We start from the raw sequence: 16256 nt of genomic DNA on the forward strand, positions 1-16256 counted from the left end.
CTTATATAATAATAAAAGTTTAAAATAGATTCACTATGTAGTTATGTTAAATGGGCAATATATTTGATCTGCAGAATTTAATGAACCGTCAGTCATAGTTATCGTATAAAGTAATTAAAAAAACAAACTCTCTATTATTTCGGTAAATAAGTATATAATGATAGTAATACTTACTAATAAGAATAGTACAAATAAATTGTAAATTTAAAAAAAAAATTAATTAAAATAAATAAAACTTCATTATAATAGTAAGATAAATACTTGTTATTATTATTATAGAAATGTTTTCTTAATTTATCGAATCCTAACAAAAATGATTCAATGCAAAATTCATCATTATTTTTATCTAATTTCATAAAAAATTCTTCATATCTTAATGATGAATTTATTATCTTATTCTTACATTTATGTTAACGTAATTCAGAATGTTAACGACAATGTCTAGTACTCGAACATCCTGGTAGAAACATCGTGTGGTTTAAATTCATCAGTAGTAATTAAACAATCAGACTATATTAGTAACATAAGCGTGATTGTAACCGTGACCAAGTGACTGTTATCTTCGACATTTTATCATAATTTAGCTGCACGATACGCCTGCAGGCGTTCTGGCATGTTACTGTCACCAGATTGTATATTTATGCGTATACATATATGAGTAGTACATGCTGTTTGTCTTTGCTTGACATATTTACTAAACAATATTGTTATCACATTGTAGACATACAATCAATACAATACATAACTATGATTTACATTAGTGCTAATTTTGTTAGCAACTTTCACAATATTTCTATTTTGTATCGCATTGCAGAAAACTCTAACAAAATTCTATAAAATCTTCTCTTATACGGAGAGAGAACTTAAGTCTGCTTAATGGGTTATTATGATATATGTCGTTATGTGAAAACTGTCATATGAGTTACTTGAAGTTTATAATATAATATTGAATATGTTATTCGAATTATGATTTTTGAAAAACAAAATTAAGGAAGATATTACTTAATATACGTGGAAAAGTACAATTTTGATCTAATAGTACTTTTAAGGAGGCTATTGAAATTAGTTGAAATAATTAATTAACAAAATTCGTACTGAGTGAATTTCTATAGAGAATTAATCTATTAATTAAATAGAGTCGTTAGCAAAATGAAAACTTATAGAATATTTGATAAAATAGCGATTGAAACGACGTTCTTAGCTATTCATTCATTAGCCATATAGCGTGGTATAAATAGGGCGTCGTTAGTGGACCATTCAGACATCCGCGAAATTAACATTCTATCTTTGCATGGTGTCACTGCTCTCGTGCGTATACAAATAATTACAACATATATAAATAAAGAACCGGGAAAGTAAAAGTTTAAAGGGACAAGAAAAAGAAAGAGCTGTCAATTCTAAAAAATATCTACATTCTCTTTAATGGCACCTCTTTTGTTAGGGTCGCATATCCACTATTATTTATACGTCAGTTTTTATGCAAAACAACTTTGATGGTATATCAATATACTAATATAGTGTTTTTATAATACAGTCGTGTCAAATATGTGTATTACCCATAGCATAATATCCCATGTATGATTGCAATATCTTACCATCCGATCTTCGATCGTCGATCAAATACAATTACTTTATAGGTATATGTTGGGTATCAAATTCTAAGTATGTATTTATAAAAGCTATATGCATATATACTTATAAATAAATAGAAAATAAAGCCTGCAGTAGTTTGTTCGTTCAGTCGACGTTCGTAGTTCTAGAGATAGACAGACAGAGATAGAGCTATGGGTAGTACCTATCCATAGCTGCTCTTAGAACTACGTGCTGGTATAGAATGTTCGTAGTTACTCTATAATATACCACGAGTATATATAATACTAATCATTACTAGTGAAGTTTGATTAAAATAGAGTCAGTGACTTTACTGAGTACGAAGACTATTCCATTAAAAATTATCGTCCCAAAGACATATTTCAATTTATTTTTTATTATATGCCACGCTATCACTCTTACCCTAACCGATGAAACTAAACTTAACAGCGTTTCAACCTTCATAATGTTACATTATGCAGATTGTCAATTACATTAGAGGAGATTTTATCCGGATGGCATGGAATTCATCTTTTATGTTCCCTCGTGCGTAAGACTCGGTTAAAACATTCGTTTGAATCTAGAATTGGCAATTTATTTGGGAATGTATTCCAAATACGTATTTTTTAGTAAAATTACGACCTAAATAGAATATGTCAAAATTATTAATGTAATCCCTTAAAGTAAATTGTATCAGTTTCTTGATTAGTGTTAGTTAGTTAGTGTATGTATTACAGGTATTCTATTTTTTTTTAAATAAGAGTTACTGACACCATAATTAATATGTTTTATTACTATACAATACTATATGACTTTTGTATCAAATAATATTCATATTATATATATATAGCTATTTCATTACTTTATACGACTAATATCTACTGCAGAGAAGTAATAGTTTGCTACACTTAAACACGCAAACATAATTGCGATTTTATCTGATTGCAACAACTATTTCATTTTTTAAAACATACTTATATTTAATTATTCTTAATTTGTATATTAACGCAATAAACATGAAATTCAAGATTTCTTAATTAGGGCATATAAGGAATTAATTAAGTAATATAATAATATCTTCAAATTAAAACCATACATTACATGATAAGAGGATTGCATATATGTCAGGTATTTAGACACCGTTAGCTGTTATAAAATCCTATTTACCTTTGCAGCATATTGTACAATGAAATGAATTTTATGTTACAGATAAAATAAACTTTGTTGCTTTACAATAGACAATGCAAGACAATGGGATTTACAAGTATTTATAAAATGGTTTTATTATGATGATGCGAACATGAGTTATACAAATACAATAGGCGAAATAAAACAATAATGTTATGGAATAATAGTAATTGCTAGTTTACTATGATTTAATATCTCAGTGGTTGACGTAACGGAATGGTAGACAGTGGGCGACGGTTCTTCTTTGCTGATAATAACACCACCACCATCCGTCTAGAAATTACTTATAAATGCATAATTTATTATTTACACAATTTTTTAAACTATTTTGTATTACTAATTAGCAGTTATGTAAATACGTGGTTGTATTTAAAAAACTGTAGACGGTATGTAGCCTTATTAATTTTGAATATATTCTTATATCTACCACAGTAGAAATGAATATGCAATTCAACATAATAAAGGTATATATGTATATTACGATAATATATTCACTTCGAAAAGTATTGTTTGTAGTAAATATGGATTGCATAAAAATACTATGCTGCCTATAAATAGTATACATTTTATATACCTACCTAAATAATATATCGCTATGCCACAAAAAAGAAATCAATGACAAAATCAGTAATATTAACAGAATTATTTAAATACTAACATTAAATTTAACTCACGGTATTTCTTGCATATAATATTTGGAAATTTTCTATATTTTTTTTATTTAAGAGATAAGTATACATATTGAATGATGGGTTAGGCTTCTAAATTTAATTTTCTTAAAACTTCGTAGACGTAAGTCTTATATTCGCATAGCATTGAGTGAGTAAATAAAAACTATTGTTTTTATCACACAGTGAAAAGAAAGTGAATTTCTAGGTCAGGTCCTTACGCCCACATCCGTGCGTCCACTGCAATACAATAAATGCTCATAATGAACGACATAAACAATTTTAGCGTGTTTTTCCTCAACCCTCAAGATGACCTTTCACATTGTTATTCTAACTTGAGCTCTATTACTATCACATCAAAGAACTCATGACGAGTGTATCTGTATTTGTAACGGTTGACTTTTTCACCGGCATTTTAAGGCTTGACCACTTTCTTGAGAGCACTTTCACAACGACATGACAGTATGACGTAGCTAATTTGCTTTCTGCATATGTTATGTGATCATTCATTGATCCCGATTACCACCGTCACATTGTTTTCCAAATATAAACATACTAGCTGTCCCGTGGTCCCACCAGCGTGAAATTTATAACCTATATGTTATTTTGATGTATAAGCTGTATTACTGTAAAGTTAAATCAAAATGCGTTCAGTAGTTTCTGCGTAAAAGAGTAATAAACATTCACCCATTTTCACTAACTTTCGCGTTTATAATATTATTAATAAAAATAAGATACTTTTATATGATCTAATGTTTAGTTATTATATGACTAACACGATTAGTTGTGCAAACATACGGAATGATTAGGTAGTATTTTATTTATTTAACTTCAATGCACAAAAATAATGTGTACATATGGCGGACTTAACACCTTGCGGCGTTTTCGCACGCAATTATGCGTGGTGCAGAGATCGATTGTCGGCGCACTAATCCTTACTAATATTATAAATGCGAAAGTAACTCTGTCTGTCTGTCTGTCTGTCTGTCTGTCTGTCTCGCTTTCACGCCAAAACTACTGAACCGATTTAAATGAAATTTGGTACGCAGATAGTCTAGACGCAGAGGAAGGACATAGGCTACTTTTTAATGCGTAAAAAGGGTTGTAAGGGGTTCAAAATGGAAATACAAGGTTATCTTTATGCGGTTGAATCCTTATTCGTCATCTTTTCATTTCACTAGCTAACAACCAATCAACACATCGCGTGCGTTTGCGCCATTCGCCATCTTTTCATTTCACTATCTAACAACCAATCAACTCATCGCGTGCGTTTGCGCCAATAAGGTATCCATCACAGAGAACAAAACCACAGATAACATAATGTAAAACGAAAGATCTTGCCGGAAACATGACGTTGACGTTTAGTGAAAATATTGTTTTTTGACACTTTTTTATGATAAAATCGTATATCGTGTGTATGTGTTTTTTCTTTAAACCTGAAATTGGCCGATTGCGAGACAAATTTGGCGATTTTTTTTATTAATTTGTTTTACGGCTCTGGATACAAGCCCAGTTTAGCCCAACTTAAAGTTTTACAATATAAATTACAAAAATTAAAGTCAATGTCCAATGTTAAATAATAATAAATGTCAAACGTTGTTTCCCTGTTCTGAACAACTTAAAAAAAAACTTAATAACAATCACAATTTCTTCAAATTTTATTATTTATATTTTTTAAAGAATGTTGTGGTGTGGCACTATCCGAAATTAAATTATTTACCCATTTTTGTAGGTTATACAGAAATAATGTGTGGGTGTTTATTTAAAAAGCATTAACACAAAATTAATAAAGTATAGGTATTAATAAATATATGGTTGTTGTATCAAAATAGAATTTTCTTATTTTTCACTAAAATAAAAACTAACTGTCTTTTTTATAAAATAAATGACCTTTATATTATGGAACTATTTAAATTATTTAACTGATTGTAAGAAACAAAATGTTGGTTTGTAGATTAATACTGTAAAATTATTATTTGTACGGAAACGATAAAAATATATTTTTGTGCTGCGACAAAAACTAATATTATAAATGTGAAAGTAACTCTGTCTATCTATCTCGCTTTCACGCCAAAACTACTGAACCGATTTGAATGAAATTTGGTATACAGATAGTCTAGACCCTGAGAACGGACATAGGCTACTTTTTAATGCGAAAAAAGGGTTGTAAGGGGTTAAAAGGGGGGATGAAAGATTGTATGGAAGAATCGTCATTTTTGAAGCTAGAAGCTTGAAACTTATTTTTGAGACTGTTGATTAAATATAAATAAAAATGACATTCAATGTTTGTAAAAAGTTACCCTTAAGGGGTAAAATAAAATAGGGGATGCAAGTTTTTATGTAAACACGTAATTTTTGAAGCTAGAAGCTTAAACTTATTGTTGAGACTGTTGATTAAATATAAATACATATGACATTCATTGTTTGTAAAAAAATTACCCTTAAGGGGGTAAAATAAAATAGGGGATGCAAGTTTTTATGTAAACACGTCATTTTTGAAGCTAAAAGCTTGAATCTTATTGTTGAGACTGTTGATTAAATATCCTTACTTCCTTACTTCCTTACTAATATTATAAATGCGAAAGTAACTCTGTCTGTCTGTCTGTCTGTCTGTCTCGCTTTCACGCCAAAACTATTGAACCGATTTAAATGGAATTTAGTACGCAGATAGTCTAGACGCAGAGGAAGGACATAGGCTACTTTTTAATGCGTAAAAAGGGTTGTAAGGGGTTCAAAATGGAAATACAAGGTTATCTTTATGCGGTTGAATACTTATTCGTCATCTTTTCATTTCACTATCTAACAACCAATCAACACTTCGCGTGGTTTTGCGCCATTCGCCATCTTTTCATTTCACTAGCTAACAACCAATCAAAACATCGCGTGCGTATGCGCCAATAAGGTATCCATCACAGAGAACAAAACCACAGATAACATAATGTAAAACGAAAGATCTTGCCGGAAACATGACGTTGACGTTTAGCGAAAATATTGTTTTTGACACTTTTTTATGATAAAATCGTATATCGTGTGTATGTGTTTTTTCTTTAAACTTGAAATTGGCCGATTGCGAGACAAATTTGGCCATTTTTTTTAATAATTTGTTTTACGGCTCTGGATATAAGTCCTGTTTAGCCCAACTTAAAGTTTTACAATATAAATTACAAAAATTAAAGTCAATGTCAAATGTCAAATAATAATAAATGTCAAATGTTGTTTCTCTGTTCTGACGAACTTATTAAAAAAAAACTTAATAACAATCACAATTTCTTCACATTCTATTATTTACATTTTTTAAAGAATGTTGTGGTGTGGCACTATACGAAATTAAATTATTTACCCATTTTTGTAGGTTATACAGAAATTATGTGTGGGTGTTTATTTAAAAAGCATTAACACAAAGTTAATAAAGTATAGGTATTAATAAATATATGGTTGTTGTATCAAAATAGAATTTTCTTATTTTTCACTAAAATAAAAACTAACTGTCTTTTTTATAAAATAAATGACCCTTTCATTGTGTCATATATTATGAAACTATTTAAATTATTTAGCTGATTGTAAGAAACAAAATGTTGGTTTGTAGATTAATACTGTAAAATTACTATTTGTACGGAAACGATAAAAATATATTTTTGTGCTGCGACAAAAACTAATATTATAAATGCGAAAGTAACTCTGTCTGTCTGTCTCGCTTTCACGCCAAAACTACTGAACCGATTTGAATGAAATTTGGTATACAGTTAGTCTAGACCCTGAGAACGGACATAGGCTACTTTCTAATGCGAAAAAAGGGTTGTAAGGGGTTAAAAGGGGGTGAAAGATTGTATGGAAGAATCGTCATTTTTGAAGCTAGAAGCTTGAAACTTATTTTTTGAGGCTGTTGATTAAATATAAATAAAAATGACATTCAATGTTTGTAAAAAATTACTCTTAAGGGGGTAAAATAAAATAGGGGATGCAAATTTTTATGTAAATTCGACATTTTTGAAGCTAGAAGCTTGAAACTTATAGTTGAGACTGTTGATTAAATATAAATACATATGACATTCATTGTTTGTAAAAAATACCCTTAAGGGGGTAAAATAAAATAGGGGATGCAAGTTTTTATGTAAACACGTCATTTTTGAAGCTAGAAGCTTGAAACTGATTGTTGAGACTGTTGATTAAATATAAATAAAAATGACATTCAATGTTTGTAAAAAATTACCCTTAAGGGGGTAAAATAAAATAGGGGATGCAAATTTTTATGTAAAATCGTCATTTTTTAAGCTAGAGGCTTGAAACTTATTTTTGAGGCTGTTGATTAAATATAAATAAATATGACATTCATTGTTTGTAAAAAAATTACCCTTAAGGGGGCAAAATAAAATAGGGGATGATAGTTATTATGTAAATTCGTAATTTTTGAAACTAGAACGATGAAACTATTTTCATTGGTTCTTTTGGGGTAGATTTTTAAATACCCCACTAATGTTATAACTGTGAAAGTAAGTCTGTTTGTCTTTCTGTCAGTCTTACGCTCCAAAACAAAACAAAAATTTAAATGAAATTTAAAAAATTTAAATACAGTTAGTTTACACCCGGACAAAGAATATAGGGTACTTTTGAATGTGAAAAAAGGATTGTAAGGGGGTTGCAATGGTACGCTGTATGGAAGAATCGTCATTTTTTAAAACTAGAAGTTTGAGTTATTTTTAGACATTCAATGTTTGTAAAATTTTTACTCTTAGGGGGAGGGGGGGTAGTAAAATAAAATAGGGAATGAAAGTTATTGTGGAAATTTGCTGTTTGTGTGGTTGTGGAAGCTAGAACGATTAAACTTTTTTCTTTGTCTTTTTAGAGTTAGTTTATTAAATACCCTACTGATATTATACATGTGAAAGTAACTTTGTCTGTCTGTTTGTCTCGCTTACACGCCAAAAATATTGAACCGATTTAAATTGAAATTTGAAACAGACATAGATAGACTAGATCCTGAGAAAGGTAATAGGTTACTTTTTAATGTGAAAAAGGGTTGCAAGAGGATTGAAAGGGTAGATCCAAGGTCATATAGATATATCGTCATGTTTAAAGCTAGAAACTTGAAATTTATTTTTTAGTCTATTGATTAAATATTTATTTTTATTTTTTATCATTTTTTAAGCTAAAATGATGAAACTTATTTATTTGACTTATATTGTGTTAATTGAGTTAAATATTTTTTCATTATTTACGCGGACGAAGTCGCGGGTACAGCTAGTACAATAATAAATAAATAAATAGCCCCCTGGACAATTCACACAGCACCATCTAGTTAAGCAAGCTTGTATTATGGATATTAGATACAAATATATATATATATTTTTTTCGTAAATACATATTATACATAGAAAACACCCATAGCAACACAAACAATCATACTCATGAATACAAATGTTTGTACCGTGCGAGGAATTGAACCCGCGACCATCGGAAGAAAAGCGGTGTCCTTTACTGCTAGACCACTGAGGCCGTCAATATAAATGAGACATGTATTTTTATAACATATAACCCAAAATGTATATGTATATTTATAAAAAAAATGTAATATGTATATGTATAAATACTGTATATGAATAAATACTTTATGATTTCACAATCACATTGTATATACAGTATCAAGTGCGAGTAAAAAAAATAGAGATATTCAGACAGAACGATAGGGAAATAGCAGAAAACAGTATGTAGTAAAATAAGTAGAATGGAAGTAAAAGAGAAAATACAAGTTGTAATAATATTCCAGCAATTTACGTTTGAATGAAATTTTATTTTTATTATTATTTTATTATCTACATAAAGCATAATAAAGGCTGTATGTTGTCATACAGCTGTTGGTTCGGGTGGGGCTGAGTAACTGGTACAAGGCGAACTTTAAACATTTGGTCGACATTCATCCTGCACTGTAGGTATATTAAACAATGGCTTCACGATATACTAAAAGGGACGTCAAATTAAATAAATTACATTTATTCTCATTCAGAAGTCACATGATTAATTTACTTGTATAAAAGTCAACACATCAGCAGCAAAATGTCATATATGCTGTATCGTTCAGGCATCTGTTTTATTTAGTTACTTATTATCTAGACATTGAAATTACTCACATGAATATTTACTGTTACAAAAATATCCAAGTCACTGATAACAAGGCAGTCTAAAACAAACATAAATATTACTAATTTTTATTTGTTTTGAATTATTTCTATAAATTAGAAGTTTTTATTGATTTATTAGTTAGATTATAGCATTCTTTACCTATCTTAAACATCAATCTTTATTTATTTCCAAATTTTCTTTGCGCTTAAACCGCCAATATTATGCAAGATCCGGCTGGAATGACCGATAACCACTCGTGATAATCAATCATTTCAGCAGCCTTTCGCAATTTCCTATACCGATTTAAATCAACAACATTTAATTTTCCAGTTTCCAAGTACTTCGTAGACCCATTAAGCCTTCTTACTACTTAAACCAATCATCAATATTCAATAAGTTGAGAATTTTGTTGTACTTGTGACTAGTAATAACTTCATTAAGATACAAGGGGAACGGGTAGGGATGAACCGTTTATAATTACACCAATGGTCGGTGTTAAATAACAAGGCTAAGATTATATTCATCCCACATTGAAATTACTATTTTAGATATTGCTATTATTCTTAAAAATAATATTCGAAACTCATTTTCCTTTTATTATTTTTATTGAATATTTATTATTTAACTTTCGCCTTATCAGCACGATATAGAATATAAATATTCATAATTTTCTCTTAGTCTTAAATGCATGTTAACGTTGATAGAAAAGTTGCGCTTCACTTTTATATATTGAATAAATATTAATTTCAATGATAATCGAATCTCATTAATTGTATTTGTATAATATAGTACCTACTCATTTATATTAAAATTATGAAGAGGTAACGTTTGCGAGTTTAAATATCGGGTAATGGGTAGATACTACTAATTCGAATTTGAAAACTCTTTTAGTGTTGGATAGTCAATTTATTTAAAAAGGTTATTATAGGATATATGTTATATATTATAGGCACGTTATGACCAATAGGAGTAGAGCTACAATATGTATATTGCAAAAATGGGGATGATTTCATAAATAATGCATTTGTATGGTAGTAATACATACGATGTTAGTTTATGTAAGGTATAATTATTGTTCACCCAAAGTATATTCTAATTAATACTAATTATATATATATATATATATTATATACATAATAGAAGATCAAAACAAACTTACACAAGTGAAGTTTGATTGTATTATATAAATACATTTTATTGTGAATATATAATGAAACAACAATTTTGGATAAAAAATATTTTCAGTAATGATTTCGAATTTTAAAGCAAAAGACTTGTATTTTGCTTTAAAATGTTGGAGAGAAAACGCTTGAAACTAAATTTGAAATATACACAATACATGCCTAATAATATATTTTCTCAATTGCAAATGTTAATGAAAATACTGTTTGTTGTCCACAGTGTGGTGCGGTGGTGCGCGTGCGCAGGGTCGTTATTATGGCAAGGATCTCGGCGCACTGTCCGAGCTGCATCATGGTGTGCGGGGCCGCGTGTATGCAGTAGACTCACGGACGCTCTTCATTAAAGATTTCAACTATGACGGCGAGGGGCCATGTAAGTATACAATATAATAACTAATTTAACGAGAGGGCGTCATTGCCTTGAGTTACTAACTACACCGAAAGGTCATGACCTCAAATCGGGATGTCGCTAAAAATATAGTGTGTCATCAATAATATAAAAAAGATGTATATTGTTTTGTAATAATAAGATTAATTTCATTCCTACAAATTACGTAATGCCAGTTTTTCAATTAAAATATATAATATTAGTTGCTTAAACACTTCTGCACATTGTAACAGTAAATCTATATAGCTTAGATTCAACGTGGAGTGTTTAGTATATATATAATACTAGCTGTACCCGCGACTTCGTCCGCGTAAATAATGAAAAAATATTTAACTCAATTAACACAATATAAGTCAAATAAATAAGTTTCATCATTTTAGCTTAAAAAATGATAAAAAATAAAAATAAATATTTAATCAATAGACTAAAAAATAAATTTCAAGTTTCTAGCTTTAAACATGACGATATATCTATATGACCTTGGATCTACCCTTTCAATCCTCTTGCAACCCTTTTTCACATTAAAAAGTAACCTATTACCTTTCTCAGGATCTAGTCTATCTATGTCTGTTTCAAATTTCAATTTAAATCGGTTCAATATTTTTGGCGTGTAAGCGAGACAAACAGACAGACAAAGTTACTTTCACATGTATAATATCAGTAGGGTATTTAATAAACTAACTCTAAAAAGACAAAGAAAAAAGTTTAATCGTTCTAGCTTCCACAACCACACAAACAGCAAATTTCCACAATAACTTTCATTCCCTATTTTATTTTACTACCCCCCCTCCCCCTAAGAGTAAAAATTTTACAAACATTGAATGTCTAAAAATAACTCAAACTTCTAGTTTTAAAAAATGACGATTCTTCCATACAGCGTACCATTGCAACCCCCTTACAATCCTTTTTTCACATTCAAAAGTACCCTATATTCTTTGTCCGGGTGTAAACTAACTGTATTTAAATTTTTTAAATTTCATTTAAATTTTTGTTTTGTTTTGGAGCGTAAGACTGACAGAAAGACAAACAGACTTACTTTCACAGTTATAACATTAGTGGGGTATTTAAAAATCTACCCCAAAAGAACCAATGAAAATAGTTTCATCGTTCTAGTTTCAAAAATTACGAATTTACATAATAACTATCATCCCCTATTTTATTTTGCCCCCTTAAGGGTAATTTTTTTACAAACAATGAATGTCATATTTATTTATATTTAATCAACAGCCTCAAAAATAAGTTTCAAGCCTCTAGCTTAAAAAATGACGATTTTACATAAAAATTTGCATCCCCTATTTTATTTTACCCCCTTAAGGGTAATTTTTTACAAACATTGAATGTCATTTTTATTTATATTTAATCAACAGTCTCAACAATCAGTTTCAAGCTTCTAGCTTCAAAAATGACGTGTTTACATAAAAACTTGCATCCCCTATTTTATTTTACCCCCTTAAGGGTATTTTTTACAAACAATGAATGTCATATGTATTTATATTTAATCAACAGTCTCAACTATAAGTTTCAAGCTTCTAGCTTCAAAAATGTCGAATTTACATAAAAATTTGCATCCCCTATTTTATTTTACCCCCTTAAGAGTAATTTTTTACAAACATTGAATGTCATTTTTATTTATATTTAATCAACAGCCTCAAAAATAAGTTTCAAGCTTCTAGCTTCAAAAATGACGATTCTTCCATACAATCTTTCACCCCCCTTTTAACCCCTTACAACCCTTTTTTCGCATTAGAAAGTAGCCTATGTCCGTTCTCAGGGTCTAGACTAACTGTATACCAAATTTCATTCAAATCGGTTCAGTAGTTTTGGCGTGAAAGCGAGACAGACAGACAGAGTTACTTTCGCATTTATAATATTAGTTTTTGTCGCAGCACAAAAATATATTTTTATCGTTTCCGTACAAATAGTAATTTTACAGTATTAATCTACAAACCAACATTTTGTTTCTTACAATCAGCTAAATAATTTAAATAGTTTCATAATATATGACACAATGAAAGGGTCATTTATTTTATAAAAAAGACAGTTAGTTTTTATTTTAGTGAAAAATAAGAAAATTCTATTTTGATACAACAACCATATATTTATTAATACCTATACTTTATTAACTTTGTGTTAATGCTTTTTAAATAAACACCCACACATAATTTCTGTATAACCTACAAAAATGGGTAAATAATTTAATTTCGTATAGTGCCACACCACAACATTCTTTAAAAAATGTAAATAATAGAATGTGAAGAAATTGTGATTGTTATTAAGTTTTTTTTTAATAAGTTCGTCAGAACAGAGAAACAACATTTGACATTTATTATTATTTGACATTTGACATTGACTTTAATTTTTGTAATTTATATTGTAAAACTTTAAGTTGGGCTAAACAGGACTTATATCCAGAGCCGTAAAACAAATTATTAAAAAAAATGGCCAAATTTGTCTCGCAATCGGCCAATTTCAAGTTTAAAGAAAAAACACATACACACGATATACGATTTTATCATAAAAAAGTGTCAAAAACAATATTTTCGCTAAACGTCAACGTCATGTTTCCGGCAAGATCTTTCGTTTTACATTATGTTATCTGTGGTTTTGTTCTCTGTGATGGATACCTTATTGGCGCATACGCACGCGATGTTTTGATTGGTTGTTAGCTAGTGAAATGAAAAGATGGCGAATGGCGCAAAACCACGCGAAGTGTTGATTGGTTGTTAGATAGTGAAATGAAAAGATGACGAATAAGTATTCAACCGCATAAAGATAACCTTGTATTTCCATTTTGAACCCCTTACAACCCTTTTTACGCATTAAAAAGTAGCCTATGTCCTTCCTCTGCGTCTAGACTATCTGCGTACTAAATTCCATTTAAATCGGTTCAATAGTTTTGGCGTGAAAGCGAGACAGACAGACAGACAGACAGACAGAGTTACTTTCGCATTTATAATATTAGTAAGGAAGTAAGGAAGTAAGGATATTTAATCAACAGTCTCAACAATAAGATTCAAGCTTTTAGCTTCAAAAATGACGTGTTTACATAAAAACTTGCATCCCCTATTTTATTTTACCCCCTTAAGGGTAATTTTTTTACAAACAATGAATGTCATATGTATTTATATTTAATCAACAGTCTCAACAATAAGTTTAAGCTTCTAGCTTCAAAAATTACGTGTTTACATAAAAACTTGCATCCCCTATTTTATTTTACCCCTTAAGGGTAACTTTTTACAAACATTGAATGTCATTTTTATTTATATTTAATCAACAGTCTCAAAAATAAGTTTCAAGCTTCTAGCTTCAAAAATGACGATTCTTCCATACAATCTTTCATCCCCCTTTTAACCCCTTACAACCCTTTTTTCGCATTAAAAAGTAGCCTATGTCCGTTCTCAGGGTCTAGACTATCTGTATACCAAATTTCATTCAAATCGGTTCAGTAGTTTTGGCGTGAAAGCGAGATAGATAGACAGAGTTACTTTCACATTTATAATATTAGTTTTTGTCGCAGCACAAAAATATATTTTTATCGTTTCCGTACAAATAATAATTTTACAGTATTAATCTACAAACCAACATTTTGTTTCTTACAATCAGTTAAATAATTTAAATAGTTCCATAATATAAAGGTCATTTATTTTATAAAAAAGACAGTTAGTTTTTATTTTAGTGAAAAATAATAAAATTCTATTTTGATACAACAACCATATATTTATTAATACCTATACTTTATTAATTTTGTGTTAATGCTTTTTAAATAAACACCCACACATTATTTCTGTATAACCTACAAAAATGGGTAAATAATTTAATTTCGGATAGTGCCACACCACAACATTCTTTAAAAAATATAAATAATAAAATTTGAAGAAATTGTGATTGTTATTAAGTTTTTTTTTTTAAGTTGTTCAGAACAGGGAAACAACGTTTGACATTTATTATTATTTAACATTGGACATTGACTTTAATTTTTGTAATTTATATTGTAAAACTTTAAGTTGGGCTAAACTGGGCTTGTATCCAGAGCCGTAAAACAAATTAATAAAAAAAATCGCCAAATTTGTCTCGCAATCGGCCAATTTCAGGTTTAAAGAAAAAACACATACACACGATATACGATTTTATCATAAAAAAGTGTCAAAAAACAATATTTTCACTAAACGTCAACGTCATGTTTCCGGCAAGATCTTTCGTTTTACATTATGTTATCTGTGGTTTTGTTCTCTGTGATGGATACCTTATTGGCGCAAACGCACGCGATGAGTTGATTGGTTGTTAGATAGTGAAATGAAAAGATGGCGAATGGCGCAAACGCACGCGATGTGTTGATTGGTTGTTAGCTAGTGAAATGAAAAGATGACGAATAAGGATTCAACCGCATAAAGATAACCTTGTATTTCCATTTTGAACCCCTTACAACCCTTTTTACGCATTAAAAAGTAGCCTATGTCCTTCCTCTGCGTCTAGACTATCTGCGTACCAAATTTCATTTAAATCGGTTCAGTAGTTTTGGCGTGAAAGCGAGACAGACAGACAGACAGACAGACAGACAGACAGAGTTACTTTCGCATTTATAATATTAGTAAGGATTACGATACGATATATATATATTATGATATGTTAATATACCTAAACGTAAAAAATAATCTTTTTTCATAAATATTTTTGTGAAGCATTTATTTGTAGTAATACAAAAGTAAAATAAATATCAGAAAGGCATTTTAGAAAATACCTTTAATGTACATTTTTCTTTTATTTTTGTTATGTTCAAAAGTTTGCGCATACTTTACCACGGCAGACATCTGTTATGAACAATATCGAAACATTGTAGAACAATATTTCAGTGGTTCTTAGAAGTAGGTACTTATTATCACGTAACACCTGCAACATAAACTTCCTTCGAGTCAGCCAGCCACTCCAATTTCCTAAAAGTATATTTATATGCTCCTAGTAGAAAAACTCTCTTGCTTTCTTTGTTCAAATTTCAAATTGTTTAATATTTTAACCAAAAAGCTTATACGGTGTGTTTGGCTTAAAAAAGACAAAAAAAATATTTTTGTATATATAACATATTTTCTTTTTTTTATTGTTTTTTTTAAATATTAATTTAGTATTGAT

The 16256-nt window shown here is 29.5% G+C and overlaps 1 protein-coding gene across 5 annotated transcripts in view; it reads left to right on the forward strand.

Annotated features, from left to right (window-relative positions):
* Positions 1–16256, forward strand: part of LOC131841282 (protein Skeletor, isoforms B/C) — a 72750-nt gene that overhangs the window by 11667 nt on the left and 44827 nt on the right. For all 5 annotated transcript variants that reach the window (XM_059189582.1, XM_059189586.1, XM_059189587.1 and 2 more), the window contains exon 2: positions 10965–11117. In XM_059189582.1, the coding sequence (XP_059045565.1) occupies positions 10965–11117 (153 nt within the window). The remainder of the gene's footprint in view (positions 1–10964; positions 11118–16256) is intronic.

This window comes from Achroia grisella, unplaced genomic scaffold (genome assembly GCF_030625045.1).
Source record: "Achroia grisella isolate CSIRO2021 unplaced genomic scaffold, CSIRO_AGI_Agris_v1 utg1576, whole genome shotgun sequence".
Lineage (NCBI taxonomy): Eukaryota > Metazoa > Arthropoda > Insecta > Lepidoptera > Pyralidae > Achroia > Achroia grisella.